At 34.0% G+C, this 23,500-nt stretch overlaps 1 protein-coding gene across 1 annotated transcript; it reads left to right on the forward strand.

Annotated features, from left to right (window-relative positions):
- The first annotated feature begins 15,654 nt into the window (after positions 1-15,654).
- On the forward strand, positions 15,655-17,389 carry LOC127869668 (EMILIN-2-like). The gene is made up of 2 exons (XM_052412325.1): positions 15,655-16,075; positions 16,359-17,389. The coding sequence occupies exons 1-2, from the start codon at positions 15,748-15,750 to the stop codon at positions 16,754-16,756; spliced, it is 726 nt and encodes a 241-aa protein (XP_052268285.1). The 5' UTR covers positions 15,655-15,747; the 3' UTR covers positions 16,757-17,389.
- Positions 17,390-23,500: the final 6,111 nt, after the last annotated feature.

A 23,500-nucleotide genomic window follows, 5' to 3' on the forward strand; every position in this document is an offset into this window, starting at 1 on the left:
TGCTCCGACATCCCGCTCGGATGCCAGCATCTGTCATGGCCGCGAAGTTTGTACAGCGTTAGTGAATTCATAAATTCGTCATTTGAATAACGTTCTTTTATTTTTTCGACATCATTTAATTTTTCATTCAGATCTAGACTTTCTATCAATCCGAAGTGTATTTTGCCGGATGATTCAACACTTTTTACACTCCTAGGAGAAGAGCTTCTTTGGCTTTCATTATCGCCGGAATCTTTTATTTTAATTTGCCTGGAAAACAACTCCGGATTCTGGCGCTGCGTGAGCAAATTCTCATTCAGCTTGTTGAGAGCCGCAGTCTCGCTTGCCCTGGTTCGCTGCGTAGAACTGGTAGAGCGCCGGGCTTCTCGGAACTCTTTGTCATCGCTAAGGAAACTGGTTCGAGAATGCAGCCGCGGCGGCTTTCCCAGCTGCGAATTGCGTTCGTTTAAGTCTCGCGAACTGATGGAGGTGATACGGCGCGGAGGAATACTCCTGTCACTGAATGTAGACTCGTGAGGCTTCCTGTAGGATGTACTGAGGCTGAGAGAGCTCAGGCGATTTCTTATATTTGCAAACGTGCGTTCATCGTTGTCCAAAAATGATTTTGTAGACTTCAGTCGCCTATTAGAAACCTCTGGTCTTTGCACTCGAGGCAGCTGGGTTGACGAGCTTTCGCTGTTGCTGTCATCATTGTGCAAGAGCGGTCCTTTTCCGTCCCCAGAGGTAAAGTACTTAAGTTTGCACACGGGCACTTCCAGAGGTTGCAGCTGTTGTGGTGGCTGATGCTGTAAATACATTCCCGATATGTACGTGTCACAAGAACTTTAATTGATGAAGACACATATCCATACAGTTAAGTTAACCCTTACTACATGACCATCTGCAACTCCTAGTCACTAGCATTGAAGACACAGACTACGCTATTAGCTCTTGTCATATTTGTAAAATTCCGCCTCCATCCATTTACAGTTTCTAAGGTAACCCAGATTTGCTTATTGAAAATCAATAATAACAAAGATACGCAAGTTTCACAGTAAAAAGCACTCGCAGTTGTTAACGCTGCTTATAACGTAGCGTAATGTAGAGTTCTCTATTCCAAACGCTTTTAAAAAATACAAATCGAAACGTCGTTTACATTGAAAATTCGACAAACCCCGCTTTAGGTTTCAATTACTACAATATCAGAATATCTAACCCATTGTATTTAATTTCACGGAGTGATTGTTTTCTGTTACAATGTTTCTTCGTAGACCGAATTCAATTGTTAGGCAGGTGAGTAAAATGAATGGACGCGCCACTGTCCAATAACTTTGATCTTTTGAGGTAAATATGCTCCCTCAAATACTAATCGACTTGTCATACATAAAATAAAACTAGTCGACAACTGTCAACAAAATGAGGACACATATCAAGTTTTATTCATATTTATAGGTATTATCAATCATATAAAAGGATACAAATTTAAACAAGTTTCTGGTATCGATAATACTGTTTAACTTTTTAAATGCTTATACAGTAGCTGCCAATGGTTTTGATTATCAATTTACTCTTATCACGTGTACCTATTATCACAAAAGCGTTAATTATTTAACCCAATAAACATAATCATATAATGTCGCAGAAACGGAGAAAATAATCGAATATTTTTAAGAGAAAAAAAGTTTCCATAGTTAAATCTTAAGCAAATTACAACACCCCACTTTTTAAGTATGGCCGTAAATGATAAAGTGTATATCCTTATCACATCTTGAACGTGCGTTTTGAAGAAACGTGTGTTAATGAGTCTTAGTGTTTTAAACTGCAATGTTTGACTTCAATTGTGTCTTGTTCTGAGAAAACTGGGCATAATGCATGTGCGTAAAGTGTCGTCCCAGATAAGCATGTGCAGTCCGCACAGGCTAATCAGGGACGACACTTTCCGCTTAAACTAGATTTTCGGTAAAAAGGGACTTCCTTTAAATGAAAAATACCATTAAAGCGGAAAGTGCCGTCCCTGATTAGCCGGTGCGGATTGCATTATGTTGACAACACAGTATTGATTTCAAGATATCAAATAACAAGTATTTTAGGGAAATAAATAAATAAATAAAAACCTATCGGTAAATGCCATTAGTCTTGTGTCTTGAATTGTGACACAAAACCACCGAAAAAAGTATATATAGTGATAGAAGGGAAATCGTTTAATTAACTAGCCACACATGCGTGACGTACACGGTCAGTCTGTCTGAAAATCTTTCCTGCGTGCCAGAATAGGCTACCGACATTTGCCAGTTTGCCATAAATAACACAATGTGACTTAAATTTTCAATCGGAAAGTGTCGTGGTTTGATGTTCCATTTTCACGACGCAATGGGATTTTTAAAGGCCCGCGTCATACGAAAATGGATCTTATGAAATATGCTTCCAGCTTAGCTCCAACCCAGTCTGCGCATCAGCGCAGTCTTGTCAGGATACGCATGAGGACGATACTCAAGAAATAGCACGAATCATGCGTGCTTTTATTATACGGGAAAGCGTATCCCATGACCGGACTACGCATGTACACACGCTGGGCTTTAGGTACCCTAGCCGCTTATTCCATAAGAAAATGTGTCCCTTACGCGGTTGAAACAGTGTAATTTGAATGTGTGAAACAAAAACTGCGTCTAAATCAATATCAGAATACCATATGTTTCGATTAAGAAGAGATACATTCATACTAAGTCACAGTAGGACACATATGATGTGATCTTACGTAGTAAAATTTGTATCTACGAACAATATTATGAAGTTTAATATACCTGCACTTCATTACAAACATTTCATAAGGTAGGTATGCTATTAAGTGAAAAAAATAACGCAACTTTACTTAAACCTTTGTGTTTAATGTAATAACTTAAAAACACGTTAATTTTCTACCTTTATTTCAAAGTCAGGATATACGCCGAATATATTTGAAATAATTTTTTGGGTTAAATATCATGCATAATACAGTTTTCAAAGAGTGACAGTTCAGTGTGCTGAATATTGTGTTTTGCAATACGCAACACGTCGTCTTGTATATTTCGTGTATTAAAATGCAACCGTTTAGTGTATGACGCATCGTCAATTATTTCAGTGCCGTGCTTTTTATCTACCAATATTAAGAAGCAAGACTTATTGATTAAAGGGTAGTAGCCTAACACATTTACACGGAGTTGCAAAGACGTGTTATCTACGTGTAAAAAAATTCCATTACGGTCCAGCACACATGCACGTAGTAATTTCTGTTGTTTTCTTTTAGTTGTGTACATGTTTGTATATCTATTTAATTACAGCTTGTAGTCCGATTGCGCGAGTCAAATAAGGACAAAATAATGCCTTTACGTTAATATGTGTACCATTACCGGGGTATACCTGTTATTGCTATTGGGCTAGTGTGCACTTAGCTATGGTCTAATGTCATGTCCCATATACAATGTACATACACGAGCACGTATCCTGGCAACCGTCCGTATTCAGTTTCCAGCACTTCGTGCCGCTGTAACCGCTGGGCCGGTCTCAGTGGTACCTGCTGTTCATTTGAAAAATGCCGTTGTCGGTCCAACGGTTATTTGGATTGTTGTAGGTGGCGTCGTACTTGAATTTGCTCTCGTTATTAACAAGGCACAACCCTGCAGGTGCAAACACTTCTGTGACTATACTATTGAAAGTTAGGTATTTATCTCTAGATCCATGTGTTTAAAACTGGTTAAATATTGGGTATCTCGAACGGATACATTTTCATAGGATTTTGAAATAGTCATATTTCTGATTATGTCAACACGATTAGGCAATTTACGGAAATCGATACAATTCACCATTGACTATACAAGTTGTTCATCTTGTTGACATTTTCTCAATTTTACAACATTCTAATTCGCCATAAAACATCCAATACCGGTATTTATAGCAAATATATTTTCTGTGTGATAGCATCATAGCGTTTTATCTTAACATGCATCGGACATGTTTGTCAGTTTTTATCCCCAAGATAAAATAAAGCACTACATAATAACACATAGAAATATCTTTGACAGACGCTGAATAAACTTTTTTTCTCTCAATTAATTGCATCAATTTTCAGCAGCCCACACGCACCGATTTTATAAACTGAACATTTATTTAAACGTTATATGGAACCATGTGGTTCTTAATAAAGTAGTCCAATTATATTGCATATGCTATCAACTTTGCGATATGTTTCACTATTCAATAAAGAAGGAACGCATATATATTGGGATTTGAGCTCAAGCCTAAAAATCGCACAATTTAAAGGGGCCTTTTCACGCTTTGGTAAATTGACAAAATTGAAAAAAAGAGTTTCAGATTCGCAAATTTTCTTTGAAGTTATGATATTTGTGAGGAAACAGTAATACTGAACATTTACCATGCTCTAAAATATCCATGATGTGCATCTTTTGACGATTTAAAAACCTGAAAATTATAAAGTGTCGCAACGCGAAACGATTTAATAATTTGGAGAATTCTGTTGTTGTCGTTGTATTTTTGATACTACGAGGATTGCATTAAGTAAACAGGTCGGGCTATAAAGACCCCGTGAAGGGGCGTGTAGGACCTGTAAATAAACTCTGATACACACACGCATTAAGTAAAAAATACATCGGTCATGGTGGATGAGAGCCGATGGTCTAGTGGATAGAGCAGGAGGCTTTTGTTCCTTGGCTCCAGGGGTCAGTGGTTCGAGCCCCGTTGAGGATTACTTTTTTAATTCTTTACTTGTATTCTTTTTTTTTTTTTACTGGAGATTTTTTAGACCCAATGTTAACATTTATCAATATAAAGCATTTAATGGCAAACTTCAATTCATGCCAAAATCTGTGAAAACACCCCTTTAATGGAGATTTTACTACACTACCGTGTATACATATACATGTATACATAACAAATTGACTACTACAACATATTTTCCCGCGTACACGGACAATTATTTTATTTAAAATAATTAAATACATAGTTATCGAGCTTTTACAGAAACGAGACAAGTGTGTTCATCAACCAAATCAGATCTTATTTTTGAAATACAGAAACGGTTTTGCGACGATATTACTTGATAATAAAACTGACAATGTGCTGCTGATTTTTTATAGAACTTGGTATATAGTTGTGACAGATAATAAATGACAGTTGATATAAATGCAGTAATGCTTGATGCAGACCTGGGCGTCGGCGAAGTAAATACATCGTAGCATTATTGCATTCAAAGCCGTCTATCCGTGTTTTGACTCCAGGTCGATGCATTTACTTTTATTGAATACTATTTTGACTTATAATTTATAGAAAGAAAAATCCAGTTCCTTATTCCTTATTCACACTGAATAAGGAGTTGGATAATCATCACTTAGAACTTAGTAGAAATGTATTGCAATTAGAATTTTACATATACAACAAATATATAGGTAATATGTTTATTTATATGTGGTTAATTTTGGATCAATTTCATCGATGCTTAAGTAAAAAATTCCAGTTCCTTTTTCGGCTTGAATAAGGAATAAGGAACTGGTTCCTTTTTCCTTATTCAGCCTCGAATAAGGAACTGGATTATAAATAAAAACAAACATGTTTAAATTTACACGTTTTATTTTTTTAATTACATACATGTAAAATAATAGTATTTGCTTTAGGTTTTGTTAATGTGAAGTTAGTATTCGAATTATAAAATATCGATTTGGTTTAAACAAGAAATCCTATGCAAGCGCGAAGAAGAAACACGAATATGTAACGTAATACATAAAGTAAATGTATTCGAGTTATTTTGTTTTGATTTACTTCAGAAATGTTTGCATTATTGTTCTTTAAAACCTTATAACAAATATGTCACGCGTGAATAATGAACAAGGAACAGTTACTTATTCCTAATTCGAATAAGGAATAAGGAACTAGGAAAAAGGAACCAACTTATCACCCATGGAAACCTGTGCCCGGTTGTCAAACGTAATATTGCTGAGTGCCGAACCTTCCTATTCTATTGATAAATTGAAATGGCAATATTTAAATAAACAATAAATTTGAAGATTACAAACATATTTGTACACATTATTTATCAGAATTAAACATTTCCCAAAATATACACAAATATTCATACAATCGACGCACAAAACACCCTCCTGACCAATAATATGAACAACATAAACAACAAATGCAACAACCAATATACTTGCAAACACTTGTACTTCATACCCAGTTTTGCTTTAAATTTTGTTATTAAAGCCACAATTAAAAATGTTTGAGCCTTGTGCTAACTTCTGTGTGAACCTCGAATGACTCTCCTAATCGAAGCAAAATCTTGTGAAAAAATTATTTAATCACTTATGAAGCGTGACGAAAATAATATAAATTATTGTTTTCCCACAATTTGTTTTTCCAAAAGTAAATAAATTATTTCCTTACTTCCAATAAGATAACACCTTAACAATCATAAAAGACGCCAACACATAAATCTTTCAAATGTGGTCCGCTTTTTTCGAACAAAGAAAAAAGTAAAATGTGATCAAAAATGAGTGAAAATTATCCAATACTTAATTATTGAACTGTATACATTTTGATAAATGATATCATTATAAAGCTTGCTGACAGACATATGTTGTATATACAGATAATTTTTGTAGAAAAGTTATCATGTATGAATTCACAAGATATTGCATTTGAAACCCCAAAATACTAATCATTTCAAAACTAACTTAGTGAGCGTATACCTCCTAACAATGCCCCCTCGTTGCATGTCCCAAATACCAACACTCAAATCAAAACCTTGAAAAGATGCTTCCAATATTTACTACGGTCAGACCCCACTGAGACACGGGTAGAGCTTACTATGTTAGACATCAAAACAAAGCCTTTTGACATATATATGTATAATTATGTTAAGAGTAAATCAAGACTCAATGTGAATTGAACACATGCAACAACACAAAGACACTTTACAACTTATTAAAAATTTCAAATTTCAAAAACTTGTCAAATTATGGCGGGCCTCATACATATTTTTCATTTTGTAAATATAAGTTCGTTAACGAGTCTAAACACAAACACATCATGCTTCCAACTTGTGTTGGTGAGAAGTTTATTCACGTACACTGTCGATACATATCTGCGAGCGATCAAATTGCTCTTGTGTCTAATTTCAGAGTAGATTCAAATCACTGTATAATCCATGATTTTACATGTATTTAACATTATATGCATTGTATTTTGCGCTTGTGCTCTTTGTTGCCCTGGCTAAGCCCGGTTTCTTCTGTGAAAATAGGTCATGATGTCATGTAAATAATGTTGCTGTTAATGAAACTACAACGCTTCAACGTTTACCATATATCGTCCCTTATAATCTGTTATCGAGCTCCAGTGATTGTCTAATTAGCCACAGTACTCACATAGATACCGAAAAAATGACACATACTCATGGCAACACACCCAGAAACTTGTGTCTCAAAACACATATCAACGTCTCAACACTGACCTAATGGTTCTTCTTATGCATCCAAACATTGACTCACACAAATCTGACACCTCGTGAAAAACGTGTTTGTCATAATCCACATCAACATCTTAACTCTTATCCCAGGAGTCTTTCACATCAATACACTAATAGACATAACATTTGTCTCGAGATCTGAGATTTGTATGTATGAATATTAGAATATTTTGATACATTGATACATAAAAGATTACATATCAAAAGCAAACGTGAACCTTATTGTTTACATAATTGTCCTAGTACATATCCAACGGACCAATAATATTCACGTTACACATATGCACATTGGTCCACAAAAGACTCACATCTTGAAATTACGGCATACAACATACTCCTAATCAAAATCTTAAAGGGGCCTTTTCACAGATTATGGCATGTATTAAAGTTTGCCACGAAATGCTTTATATTGAAAAATTTAAACATTTGACCAAAACATCTCTTGCAGAAAAAACAACAATACAATTAAGAAAAAAAAGTAAACCTCAACTGGGCTCGAACCACTGACCCCTGGAGTCCCGGAGTAAAAAGTCTCCCGCCTAGACCACTCGACCGTCCGTGCTCATGCTATGTGAAATTGTATTTTTAACTTATATAAGCAATCCTCGTAGTTTCACAAAATATAACGACAACAACAAAACTTTCCAAATTATTCAATCGTTAATCAGTCCTGGAGTTAAAAGTCTACCGCTTAAACCACTCGGCTATCTGTGCTCATGCTATGAGTAGATGTATTTTTACTTTATATAAGCAATCCTCGTAGTTTCACAAAATATAAGGACACCAACAGAACTTTCCAAATTATTTAATCGTTTTGCGTTGCAACGCTTTATAATTTTCAGGTTTTCAAATCGTCAAAAGATGCATAAAATGGATATTTTAGAGAATGGTAAATGTTAAGTATTACTATTTCCTCACAAATATCATAAATAAAACGAAAATTTGCGAGTCTGAAACAACTTTTTTTTAAATTTTGTCAATTTACCAAAACGTGAAAAGGACCCTTTAACACATAATCACCTAAATCTATTTGTCGTCTGACTTGCTGTCAACATAGTTGCCTACGGGCCTTGAAGCGGTGTCGTCCGACTTTGTGATAACACAGTCGTCTTTGGATTTTATGGTTGCTGATTCCTGCCATATCGTTCTGGTGTGTTTGCGCGTTTGCAGGGCGACAACACCAGAAAGAACAAGATATGTTTGTGAAACACTATGTCCCCCATATATTTGACCTTTGCCCTTGAAAGATGACCTAAACCTTTCACCGACTTTTTTTATTGAATAGTACATATCTTTGTTTTTCTAAAGATTTATTAATTATTTAATAATACTTCTGATTTAAGTATCATTTTTAAGGTAATGTAAAAGGTCTAGCCGAAATAAAATTTGTGATTTTAACTAAAATTGGTCCGTAAATATTTATAAGCGAAACGCTGTAAGATTGCATGTAGTGGCAAACTTTTCTTATTAAAAAGTATATGGTTTAGTCTAAATCTTTGTTGTTTTTTATTTATTTTATTTGTTTTATTTAAAAATCGCTTTCAAGCAAAAATCTTTAGCCGGGAAATATTTTTGTGATTTTAAATGTGCTAGTCCAGGGGATATTCATTAGCGAAAATGTGTAAGATGTGAGAACATGGCAGGTATTTTAATTGAAAAGTGAATATCTGCTTTATCTTATAACTTTATTTTTATGTTATCATTTAAATACCATTCTAATGTTAGATTCAAAGTCTGTAGCCTGAACAAACTGTGTTCGTCTTGTTCTAAATATTTACTTATTTGTTTACTTGCTTTACTTAATTTCTTAATACAATCTAAATTTACCATTAAATGCTCAACATGACACGTATGTAGTCATACGTAAATTTAAATAGTCTCAATAATGTTCGCTACATTCCGTCAAAGTATTAATTTCTTTCTTAAATGTTCACTATACAGTTAAGATTTAAAATAAACTATTCAAACAAGAACGCAGTGATGTTTTTCTTCGGTAATTACGGATTGTCAATTTAATTAAATTAATTAATGGTAAAAGAAACACCATCTGCGATTGAGGAACGAAAGCATTCCCTCAGTGGGAGACGATGTCCAATGGTGGATTAAAAGTGTTAATTGGTATGTCTGTAACACCATATATCACCACGTGTGTAGATGCTGTTATTAAGATAAGATACCATTCGTCACCTTCTAATAACATGTCAAATGACAATAAAGGCCTATTCATGCTGAGTTTTATCAGAGTCGTAGATCTTCGTCTCAGGTTTCATGACTCTTAAACAATTCAGATGGACCTGATAAAATATTTTATATAAAAAATACGAACTGTTTATTGTATCGATAACAGAAACCTTCTAAATCTTTAAACATATTTAATAAAATCGCGTCACTCCGTTTTATTGTTCAGGGACCTATTTAAACATATAGGTCCCTGCATTGTTCTTCAGTACCAAGATGGCGGCGCCAGGGGCGGTAATCCGGGAGTAATCGATTTCTTGGATTGTCTATAATGTGGACAAGATAAACATGTATCACTGAGTATCGTCTATTAATGATATGCTGAAAACCGAGCGGCTTAAACGCAACATACTTTCGTTATTTCGAATAATGGAGAATCGATAAATAATTAAGATTAGAACCGATTGTTTTATTACAGTACAATATTAGGAAATTATATATTTTTCGTTGGTTTTCAGTCAATTTTAAAAATGGGTTGGAGCTCGGGTCCTTTTAAACTACGACTACGGCGCTTGTGTTTCTCTATTTTCAATAGACACTCACAAGAGCGACAACGCATTGTTTATTATTTATAATACTTCTGTATTTTTAATATAATGCAATCGGGCTAAGATGGTCTTAGATTACGCTTAGACAGGTCGCTAGAATATCATATTGAAGGCAGTGTTACGTGACAAAAGTTGACATCGTCTCTGTGTTACTAAAGACTTGGTATGACGTAAAACATGAACAAATATAACAAACACATCAAGATAAACATGATTTTTTTATTGAATTGTGTTTTAAATATCTCTAGGATACAAATATCGTGAATTAAGAAGTAAAAATGTTTTAAACGTATCAAGTTGTTAATAAATTGGTGTTTAATAAAAGTATACAAATTAAAAATAACTTATTAGTATATTTTTTTTCATTGTATCAGAAAATGAAATATCTGAAACATATCTTTAACGAATGAACGAAAATTTAATGTAGAATATATATACTTCAACTGGATTGTTATTCTGACTGATGTGACTAATCATCTTCATATATATTAGCTCGTTCATTAGCGAATGTATCCCGTTGATACATTGTTAACGACGAAATTATAACATTAACATGTGTAATTGCTTATCGGAATTGATGTTGACATTAATTGATTGCAAAATCAAAAACTGTTTTTTCGTGTTGACGCACGTCACCACATTGGTTTTTATTTTATAAGTTTGAATGATCGTTTACATCGATGTTCAAAGTATACATTAAAGAAAAATTCTTATATGACCCATGTTGATAAAATTACATTAAAAATATTGTTTTGAATAACAAAAAACAACAAATAATATTTGTCTACCTAGGGAATATAGAATGCTTACGTGCAATAGCCTTATTCTTCGTTTCAACATGAAGGTTGTACGTTATGAGATGAATGTACAATCAAATACAACAGCTAACGGCTCTTTGGTTTGTTTTGAGATATTAAATGTTCACAGTATCTCAACTCAGGTTATTTGGACTCTGTCAGGGCTGGCTAGTTTGACATAAGATTGGAGAGCTCTGTCGACGATTGCTCGCACAATACACATGTACACACATATTTACGGTGAGTATAATGACGGGAGAAAGTATGCAGTGTATTGTATAAATGAACATTTGTTTGTGCCTCGGATATCATTAAGGCGTTTGCCAATGTAATCAATAAAAGTGAATGAATACACATTTTATTTGTTATAAACAAATGTACCTGTTCATGGGACGATAATGTAGCCTTTCATGTGAGTTTAGCCATTAATTCACTGCGCACTTGTATTCATGATACATATATATTTACATAACTTGAAATGTTCACTTATATTAGAAACTAATTTTGCGTATTTGATATCTTTGACGGCGGTTAGTGTCATATCCTTTGTATCATTTTACTTACCTTAAGTGTGTACTAAAGTTGTGATAAGTTACACAAGAAACATCGACATAACATGTTTTAAAGACATACTATATTTTACCCATAAATACATATATAACACATGTGTTACAGCTGTGAAAACAAAATTTTAGGGCTTGACGCGTCCCATTGGAATAGCCTGCATGGGACCTCCAGTACGATCTCTCAGTACGGTCTCTAAGTAGCCTTTTAGTAACTGGAAAGTGACGCAAACACTTAGCAACCAAAGCTATGTAGACACGGAAGTTGTTCGCTATTGCATAATCTTAGACACAACTCATTTTTCAAAATTAGGTTATAGCATTTTTTATCTCAAGTTTGATATAAACACAACCCATTCAAATTTATAAAGAGTTTTTCTTAGCGCACAGATCGAGATTCGAGAAATATCCTCTGAACTTTGGCTACATCACTGTGTCTGTGCACAGCGTCAAGGATGTAACAATGTTCAGTGTAAGGAATTCCGGACTACAGTCAGTATGTTCAAACGACACATAGACACAAATTGTGGCCCAGTTACAATAACGCGTAAAAGTCCATCTCGCAGAAGTTCAGGGTCTGTAATCGGTCACTAAATCGTTAGGTGAAGACATAATTGATGTCGATAAACACAGTTTCGCTTTCAAGATCAGAAAACAAACATTACCGAAATAGTATAGGGTCACGATAAGGGGGAAATCGTTTCATTATCTAACCACAAGTGCTTGCCGTACTCGATCAGCAAGTCTGGAAATCGTTTCTGAACGTCTGAACAGGCTACCATAATTTGCCAGTTTGCTATATTTGCTATTTTGAATTCAATTTTATATCGAAACGTATTGTGCTAAAATGTGCCATTTACAATAAGCACAGAGATTTTAAAGACCCGCGTTAGCTAAAACGGGTCTTATGTCATATGCGCCCATCATAGCTATAGCCCACCCAGCCTGCGCAACTTGCAGTCTGGTCAGGAGATACATAATGAGACCATAAAACCTTGAGTGATTTTATAGCGGACAGCATCGCTTCTGAGCAGACTGCTCAAGTGCGCAGGCTGGGCTTGCATGACGTGGCTATGAAAGTGTGATTTGAATGTGTCGAAATAATACTGCATGTTAATCAAATATTAATTTACGATATATTTCGATGGTGAAGAAAGAAAACTGCGTGTTAATCAAATATTAACATACGATATAGTTCGATGGTGAAGAAATAAACTCATGCGGGTGAATATGCCAAATTGTGAAATAAAAACACAATAGTTAAACGTTTGTTTTCAATTTAATTATTTACAAACGTAAATTTTCAAACTTTATTTCAAAGTCAGCATTTACGCCGAATATCTTTTTAAAAGATATTTCACGTTATATTTAGCAGTATTTTTGGTATTCGGTTTTAGAGAGTATAAAGCATTTTTGTCGTTGTCTATAGTATACCTGTAGTTTTTGGTGAACACATGGTCAACGTTTAATAAATTGAAAACTCTTAATATAAACAAACTTTACCTTATACTATTGTGCAAATTGAAAATACATGAGAAATCGCTGCTACCAGTTGAAGATAAAGGGACGTTTCCCAGACATATCAGATTTAACCCCGCTGTACTAGCAGGCACTATCAAGGAGGTTGCGCAACCAACGCGTGACAGTGTATTGGACTCTCCAAATCCCTTGTTGATCATCAGTTCTTTCATTTCCCTTATCTAGTAATAGCCTCAGATTTCGAATGACCTGTTCTGCGCAAAATACCACGTGATTAAGACTCAACAAATAGTGGACTTTTTTTTAATAATTCATAATAAACATTCTCTTCTGCGACACGTATAATTTATATTAAATGTTTAATTGTGTTTTCTATATACGCTCCGTTTACAAATATTCCATTTAACACGATATTCACTTAATGTGTCAATTTGTGAATGAATATAGTGGAATAAATGAAACCTCTGACATAAATGGCGAACTCTTTGTCGGCGCGGATGCGGCAGTTATCAGGTTTTGGATCATTAGCAAATCTGGCTTGCAAAACATGGCATTAGCCTTAGTTGTTTGCAAGAGAACAACTAAAAAGCAAAGTCAGCATCATGTCCGAAGCTAGATGAGTGAGTTATAGAAAGGATGCCGCGAGTAAAAAAAGACAGCACTTTCTTGAAGGCAAATGAAGATATATCGCAAGGTTTCTGTCTAATGACTACAAATTGCCGGTGTAGCGCGAATTCTGCAAGTAAAAAGTAACAATGAGTAGTTGTACTAGTAGTCTCCTAGCAATGTTAGGGATGAACCGAGCCAAAACATTCCATATAACTAAACTCTGTTAGAAGAACGGAGCATTAGCAGACCGGTGCCCGGGTTTTCCTTGTGTATATCTAGTAGCTTCTGCGTCACGGTGCAATGGCAGGAATAGGTTCCATGCTCGAGGTTCGGAGTGCATTGCGGGTTTTCCTGGTGTAGATCTAGTAGCTTCTGCGTGATGGTGCTATTGCAGGAATAGGTTCTATTCTCGAGGTTTGGAGTGCATGGCGGGTTTTCAAACACTATCCACACCACTTATTATTATAATAACATTACAATATGCTTTAATAGTGTTAAAATATAATTTATTCAAGTCTTATTAGAAAGAATACGGCTTATTTGTTTTGTGGAATTGTCAGTATTTAGTCTTCCGATCACGATTACTATATGCTTATAACTACTTCGTATTTTTACGAAGAGGAAAATTTATTTGTGAATATACATTTATTTGGTAGTAAATATGATATATTTGCACTATTTTTTAAGAGTTTTAATGTTTATTTCGGTTTTATTATCAATTTATTGGCTAAACAAAAGCCCTTTATACATGTTTTACGTTTCTGTAACCAGTGGTTTGCCAACCAGTCAGTGCGCAGGCGCGGAAAATCCCGAATGTAAACAATAACAATTAACTCGTCTATTTATTCGAACATTTATCTGTATGAACATTCCTTATGGAATCTTACACTTATTTTGAGAGTCTGTAATATAAAAATTGAAAATGTTGTGCGTGCTTTTGTATTCATTAGTTCTGATTTATACTGCCCGTGGCACATACGTATACAGTTAAGGCATCTGCAGTTTACAAATATAAGATTTTGTCTCATTTCAAAACCCGTTAAATGGCTTAAAAATTCTCATGTCTAAGTGTTTTAGAATCCACTTTACGCATAATTTCCCCAAAAGTGCACAAGTAATTCCAACTTCTAAATTTTTTTTCGATGCAATTATCCTGAAAAATAAGTTAAACATCAGCAAAAGACTGATCCCATACTTATGTCGACATAATAAAACTAGTAAAACAAGATATTCTGAGAATATGCAATCAAATGTATTAGTCAGAGCAGGCGGGTGACCGCTTTCTCACGGGAAAATTGAAACATGTGCTCAAGTGAATGCGATATTCTCACATGCGTGTAACAGGAAAACAATATTTAAGGCCGCATGGAATACAAAATGTGTGCGTTATTAACCAGGCATTCAGGATTATCCGCAAAATAAGATATAATAATATTGACATGCACCATTGACAAGCTAATTAAACAAAAAAAAAATATTGAAAATGAACGTTTAACATGTATCGTGGTAAGTTGAATCTGTCATGTTTGTTTCTGTGAATTATAAAAGGACAGCCGTTTTGAAAAATAATAAAATAGGAAAAACATACATGATTTTGTTTGTGACAAATCTATTGTCCTAGAAGCATTCTTAGTACGGGCCGAAAACCGAAAGGATTCCATAATTTACGTGACCTACCCATCCTCTTGTAATGTACGTAACCGCTTTGGGATGTTTAATTTTAATTTCCTTATTTAGTTCACCCATAACAGTAAACTTATAATACTTAGTAGTTATACCACAAAATACATTAAAATCATTAACCTGCATTGTTTATAATAACGGTTTTACATTTTATTTAACAGAAAGCGTTGTTTTCACTCCGCAAATACTTGTTTAATTGAAACATTTGGATTTGTTTGGCCTTTATTTGAATGGGAACTAAACTCAAAGATGCGAACAGCGTTTGCAATCAGTTCCACACTAACCGACAGAAAATACGTTTGACGATTGTATAACATCGGGTTTCTTCATTGGACTTAAATATGATTAAAGTCATACTGATCTGTCTTGTACTACGAGTACGTGCAGAGCCACAGTGTTCAAAGTTCCATTATGAAGAACAACTTCTTGAGAAGATGGTTCGAATGGAGTTCCAGATGGAACAGCGCAACAAGGAGCTTGAACAGTGTCTGATTGACAAGAGAACTGATATTCAAGGTTTGCTTGGACGTCTGGACGCCGCTCTGTCCGACTTGACAGAGGAAAAGAAAACTTTACAGCACAAAGCAGATCAAGTCTTTTCTGACTTCATGGACAATTCAACTCGTTTGAACAATGAACTCCAGCAGAGTTTACAGAGTTTAAGCAAAGGTTTGTATGATTGTCGAGCATTTAGGTAATGAATATTAACATTCTATCACATTAATCTCATTAATACTATATCTGTATCATCACAAAGATTAAAATTGTTAAAATAAATTATGTTTTAATATAACACAAACATCTTTTCAACTGTGTTTAATTACAATATTGGTATACTCATTAAATAATCATGCTAAAAAAAATGTATTTTGTTAAAATACGCATGAATTTTATATAAAATGATACCTGTTTTATATAAACAAATTGTATTGTAAGTTGCATTGCGTTACAGATAACGTCGTGTTTTACGCTCGGAAAGTCAGGAACACCAGTCCAACCACAGATGAGGTCACTGTGTTTCAACAAACTATGACAGACAACACAGGATCATACAACAACAACACTGGCAAGGTCACTGCCCCCGTGGAGGGAATTTACATGTTTACGGTGAACATCTGTTCGGAAGAGGTTTATTATACTGACTTTACGATTATGCAAAACGGTGCTAAGTATGCACAGTCAAGGTGTTACGACAAAGAGTATCCAGATTGCGACAGTGTTCAAGCAATGATATCATTGAAACGTGGAGACAGTGTTTATTCAACAATTACTAGTGGCGGTTCCCATTTGGTTGAAGACGAGGGTAAATACTGGAATTCATTTGGCGGAGTTCGGGTATCAGGAGTGTAGACACATATAGATTTACGTCCGTGAAAAGTGGCATTGTATACTTGTATATGTGTAACGAAGGCCATTGATTCTAATTTGTTTTCATGTGACGATTTTTAATATAGCATACACGAATGATAATCATATTTGCGTTTGCCTTGATGTGTTATTTCATGTTTGGTATAATATGAGTATAATCAAATCTATATACACGTTGAAGTTATTGATTAACACGTATATGTGAAAAGGCTAATCGGGGATTAAAGTTTGATGTAACCTAGATAATGTTATGGAACAAAACTACGGAAAAATTATATTAGTTAAACATATTTATTTCAAGCAATACACTTTGTTTTTACATAGCATTTATAAAATGAACATGTTTGAATAGGATTAGAACGAAAGACAATGTCTCATATTAATTCTGTAACAAGAAATTTGATGAACGATTATCCTTAGAAAAATGTTCATCGAAATTTTAGTATTAAGATACATTTGTTGTGGAATTGAACAGTATTTTCAATTATACTGCTGCGGAATATTTCATTTTGAACACGTTTCCCCTACACGGTACTCACGAAATGTTTGGTTTGAACATTCATTTGAACATTCTGTATTCCCCGTAAGGCGATGTGTGCTTTTGATTCATGCTATACTCTTAACATCTTCACGGCAGTTAAACCTCATTGGTATGCATACATAAAGAAAGGGCCATGATGAACATGAGTCAATCACAATAGATCACCAAATAACTGCCATAACTGTCACCGCCAGGGCGCTAAATTCAGAATGAATCGTTGTCATGAAGATAAATAGAGAATAACAGGTTACTGCCTGATCTTTTTGTAGTATATCAGGAAAGGCTTAGAATAATATAACGGCGAGGATTGTTTATCATACCTCTACGTCCCCGATTTTAAAGAAATAATGAAAACATCGCTAAAAAGCTGCAGTTTTAGCGGGAAAGAATATGACCTTTGTCGTTCGACGTGTTAATAATGACGTCATGAGCACGCGCGCTTAATATTTGTAAAAAAATAGTTTTTGCTGTTTGTGTTGCATTTTGTGTTTAAAATATATTACATATTGGTATTAAATTGTTTGTTTTGTTGAATCTGATTCGATTTTACTAAAAATGATTACTTTATAGTTGATTCCGAGTAATATGACCATCATCCACACATGACTGATATAAGAACTTCCTGTTGACCATGATACAAAAAAATATATCAGGCAACGTCATATCAGGCATAGTGGTTAAGTCACCCATTTTCGCCCGGAAAAAGAGCTTTTTAGCGCCTTACAAGTGTTTTATGAGATCGTTTTTCCTGAAACTTGGCAGAAATAATGATTAACAACTGAAATCGATTCTAGTATTACTTTTGTATGAAAATCTTACAAATGTAACCGAGGACTGTCACTTTAAAAACAACACTATATTTACATAGAAAATGATTGGAGCTGTACCAATTATTCGCCCACCTAATAAAAACAAGCTTTTCTTAATATCCAGTTACTCTGTTATTGCATAATGATATTTGATGTCTACACAGTCTGTGTTCGCGAAATTCACATCGAATCTATTGCAAAAACACTCAAAAGAAGTATCTTTTTTTCTTTTTCATAAAACTTTATTATTTCGACAAATATACAACAAATAGAAAACAAATAGAAACTGGGCAGTAAAGCGGCCCAGGGCCCGATATATGGAGAAATTAAATTGAAAAACACAACACAAATGGTTAAGACAACTTAAACATGGATATATAAAACATACACACAGTCTTTGACGTCTGCACGTCTAAATTAAAAATCACTGTCAGTATTCAGTCTTTGACGTCTGCACGTTTAAACAGTCTTTGACGTCTGCACGTATAAACACTATCACAGATAGTCAAACATTCACAATTATCACATGTTTACAATTATCACAGTATTGAATTTTAGTGTTTAACTTCAATGAATCGGGCACTTGTTAGTATTTCAAAGGATTAAAGTCTATTTAAAATATATAACTTTGAAGAAATGTACCATTCCATATACAACGAAACATTAACAAAACATATCCATAAGTAAATGATTTAATAGTGAAAGGGAAAATAGACCTACGGCGGCGTGTCCCAAATGACGATGCACGGACATCCCCACCCGGAAAAGGCCACCATAAAACGCCATTGTCACATGGCATATAAAATATTAGGAAAAAAAGACAAGATAATAGAAATAATCCTTTGATAAGAGAAAAGTAAGTAAGTCGCTCAGTATAACCTACATGAGTGATTATGAGGTAATGGTATGATGTAAACACAAAGTGATGACGTATGATTGATAACGAAATTAAATGCATGAAATGAGATGATTCCCAAGAATGGGTTACATAAATATGAAAATATGACTGAAATGAAAACTATACGGAGCGACCATAAAAAGGATGATGTCATATAAAACATATAGAATATACAAAGAAACCCAACCCAACAAATTTAAATTTGTTAACATAAAATTCAACAAAACTATCTGCACCGAAAATAAGTTCATTATTGACAGGGGCAATAATATCATATAATCCCCATGATTCAACAAATTGAAAATAATTCAATCTTGTAAAATCAACAAAAATTCTAAATCTTAGTAATGACAAAAACATAGAAAGGCTATCGATACTTTAAAACTGTTTTTTTTATGATATTTTGTTTGCTTTCTTATACGCCAAATTACAAACCTGGACATAGATAAAATGACTAAAAAGGTGTAATTATGACCAGCACTATCTGGTATAAAATCAAAGAATCTAAACATTTTTTCCGAAAGAGTAATTTTTGAATCTGAGGCAATATTTAACAAATAAAGAACAGTTCTATTAAGAGGATTAAAAAAGGAACATTCTATAAACAGGTGCGATACTGTTTCAATATATATACAAAAGTAACAATTTTTATTTTTTGAAATATTTTTTAGATAAAGGTAATAATTTACATACGTTACATCATGTACTAAAGTAAAACAAACATTTCCATAACATGGGTCAATGGCGTTTGAAAATATATTTTTAAAAGAAGAAGAAAATTGAATTTTTGGAAAATTCACTTTACATTTGACAACAGTATCTTCAACTTCTAACAACATACAATAAAATGCTTTTGCTGTAATATTAATAAAATTTATATCTTCTTTAATCTTTAAAATAATCTCTACAGCTTTGAGACATTGTTTATAGAATAACGGAACACTATTACTTTTAGGGTATAGATTGCTTTCAAACTTTTCATTGTATTTTCTTAACTTGAAACCTATCCAGTATTTTGTAAAATATGTCCATGGTGCTTTATAGTCGGATATAAACTTTTGTACATGGGATAATAACAATGAATACCATTTGTATAAAACAATTGGAACATTTAAACCTCCTTCTTTAAAAGGTAGGTACAACGTCTTTCTAGCCACAGGTTCAAACGAAGACGACCAAATAAATTTAAAACATGCTTTTTGAAACATATTAACATATATTTTAGGGATACATCCAGCACTTATATAATATAGTATTTTTGAAACGGCTAAACAATTCAGAATGGAACTCTTTCCTTTATATGAAAGTTTAAAAGATTTACATAAATTAATAACTCTTGAAAATTTTAAAAACAAATTAGACCATATTTCATCATAATTAATGTCGTATTCAAAATAATAACCCAACAATTTACAATTTTTAACCCATGATATCCCAAAAGGGTGATCTGATCATTTTTCCATTTTTTAATCAAGATTCCATTAGATTATTTGTTATTTATTTTAGAGCCACTAATTGATTCAAAAAGTTTTACATCCTTAAAGAAATTAGAAAGAGAGACAGCATCCATTAAAATTGCCGTATTGTCATCAGCATAAGCTGATATTTTAATTTCCAATGGTGCACCTGGAACTTTTATGCATTTAATGTTAACATTATTTTGTACTTTTAAAACTAACGGTTCCAAACATAATACATACAATAATAGGCTGAGTGAGCAACCCTGCCTCACAGATCTAGATAAAGCAAACGGTTCAGACACATGATTATTTACAATAACGGATGATTTAAACGGAGGGCTTTAACGACTCCAAGTAACAATTGAATTCCAGTCGTAAATTAACGGATTTATTTTGGTCCCTACAAAACAACGGTGGTTGATGTTGACAATACTCTGAAAATACAAAATAATTGAAAACTAAGAACATGCTTTAAAATTGGAAAAATCTAGGCTTTAAGCTGCAATAATACACACAACGTAAAAATTATTATGATATAAACCATAAGCTTCCTAATATGTGTATTAAGTAACTAATTATATGTTCCCAAGCTTAAAAGTGGTGAAAACACAAAAATGTAGGGTACGTAAACAATGAGTACGAAACCATAGAAATGTTGTGGCTGACCTGCTGGAGGGTTGTGGGTGACCTGTCGGAAGCGCGTTTGGCGCATGCGTATTGAGGCGACGCCGAGTGCAAGACGAGAGAACCAGACCGACTGTTAACGAACGAACACTCTTTGAAATTAGCTTGTGATTGTTGTTAATAAATCGTTATATCTTGTAGCAAGTGTTAACATGAAAAATTATAACTTTATTTTAGATTAAATAAATATAATGCACTTATTGATGAGCATCCACTCTTCACTTTTAAATAAAGTGCTCTGAAACCTTATGATGTATGAACATTTTGCAAACGTTTGTTTTTATTTTACAATGCAGAAATTTCAAGCTCATCCAAGAGAGCGATGTGGGAGGAAGTAGAATCCGTCTTTAACTCTACTAGCGTGGGTACAAGGAGGACGTCTGCAGAGCTAGACAAAACAAGAAACCGTCGGAGACGGGTGATGCTCCCCAAATGTTTTTTTGTCACAATATTGCACTTTATATTCAGATAAAAGGAAACGTCTTGAGGGGCATAACTTTGGACAAAATAATACGATGGATGGTTTAGCAACTTAAAAATTTCAAAGGGCCATAACTCTCTAAATAAATCATCTAACCAGAACACACAAATATCATGCGCATCTCCTCAAGGTAGTTAAGCTTCCAATAAAGCTTCATTGAATTCCAGTCAGTAGTTGGGGAGAAATAGCCCGGACAAGAATTGCACTATATGTACAGTTTATAGAAAATTTCACAGGGCCATAACTCTGTGAAAAATCATGCGACCATAACCGGCTGATAATATGCACATCTCATGTTGGTAGTGAAGCTTCCCATAAAGTTTCATTGAATTCCCGTAATATGTTGCTAAGAAATAGCCCGGACAAGAATTGCACTATATGTACAATGGAAAATTTCAAAGGGCCATAACTCTGTGAAAAATCATCCGACGAGAACAGGCTGATAATATGCACATCTCCTCTTGGTAGTGAAGCTTCCCATAAAGTTTCATTGAATTCCCGTAATAAGTTGCTGAGAAATAGCTCGGACAAGAATTGCACTATATGTACAATGGAAAATTTCAAAGGGCCATAACTCTGTGAAAAAGCATCCAACCAGAACGGGCTGATAATATGCACATTTCCTCTTGGTAGTGAAGCTTACCATAAAGTTTAATTGAATGCCGGTCATTAACTGCTGAGAAATAGCCCGGACAAGAATTGCACTATATGTACAGTTAATGGGAAATTTCAAAGGGCCATAACTCTGTGAAAAATCATCCGACCGGAACCCGCTGATAATATGCACATCTCTTAGTAGTGAAGCTTCCCATTAAGTTTCATTGAATTCTGGTCATTAGTTGCTGAGAAATAGCCCGGACGGACACACGGACGCACGGAATCACGGACACACGGACGGACGGACAGACGAAGCGGCGACTATATGCTCCTCCCAAATTTTTTGGGGGAGCATACAAATGGGAAAATCTTACCGCCAAACATAGAGGCATTAACAATGATCACCAACGTCTGTTATCTATGACTGGTACATTATTTTAATAATAACACTAAATAAACAGCATATGACTTATATTTATAAATGAAAAACATATGTAAATTATTTTGACAGTTGCAATAAATATTTAAGCAATTAATTAAAAATATCCATATAAATATTTAAGCAACTATTTCAAAATATCAATATCAACAAACAGGTAATGAGAAATGTATCCTGCCACCTTTGTAAGAACTATTGTGAATAATAACTTTGTATGTTTATTATACAGCCACATTTCAGAAGTAGATGGATGGATGGATTTCATATGAAATGACCAATAGCAAAATAGCATAGCAAATTCACATTATTTAAACATACAACAAACAAAAATGTATGCCTTTGCAAATAAGCCATGTCATTCAACATTACATGTATATCATACAAACTTGACAAATTTATTTTGACAATGTCTAAAAACACTTCAGTCAGGCTAATGTTAATCCAATGCATTATAATTCACCACTTTAGAAGTATGAGCATATAAACTGTGTTTTTTTATTCACATTATTGTTAAGAATTTTATGTCTCTTTACAGGAAGTGCCCCCTTTCAGTCAAAGTATGACATCATCACAGAAGCTGTGATGTGTGTCATTGGAAAAGACAGCTTAACCGTGACGGGCACTGCTCCATTAAACCTGGACAGCACCTATTTGCAGCTGACAGGGTCAAGGTATGTATTGGAGAAACACAAAAACTTGTATATGGAAATGATTATCATTTCCATATACAAGTTTTTGTGTTTCTCCAATACATACTTTTATATAAACTTACAGATGCATTTTTAGTATTTGTAATATATATATATATATATATAAA

This window comes from Dreissena polymorpha, chromosome 2, assembly GCF_020536995.1.
Source record: "Dreissena polymorpha isolate Duluth1 chromosome 2, UMN_Dpol_1.0, whole genome shotgun sequence".
NCBI lineage: Eukaryota > Metazoa > Mollusca > Bivalvia > Myida > Dreissenidae > Dreissena > Dreissena polymorpha.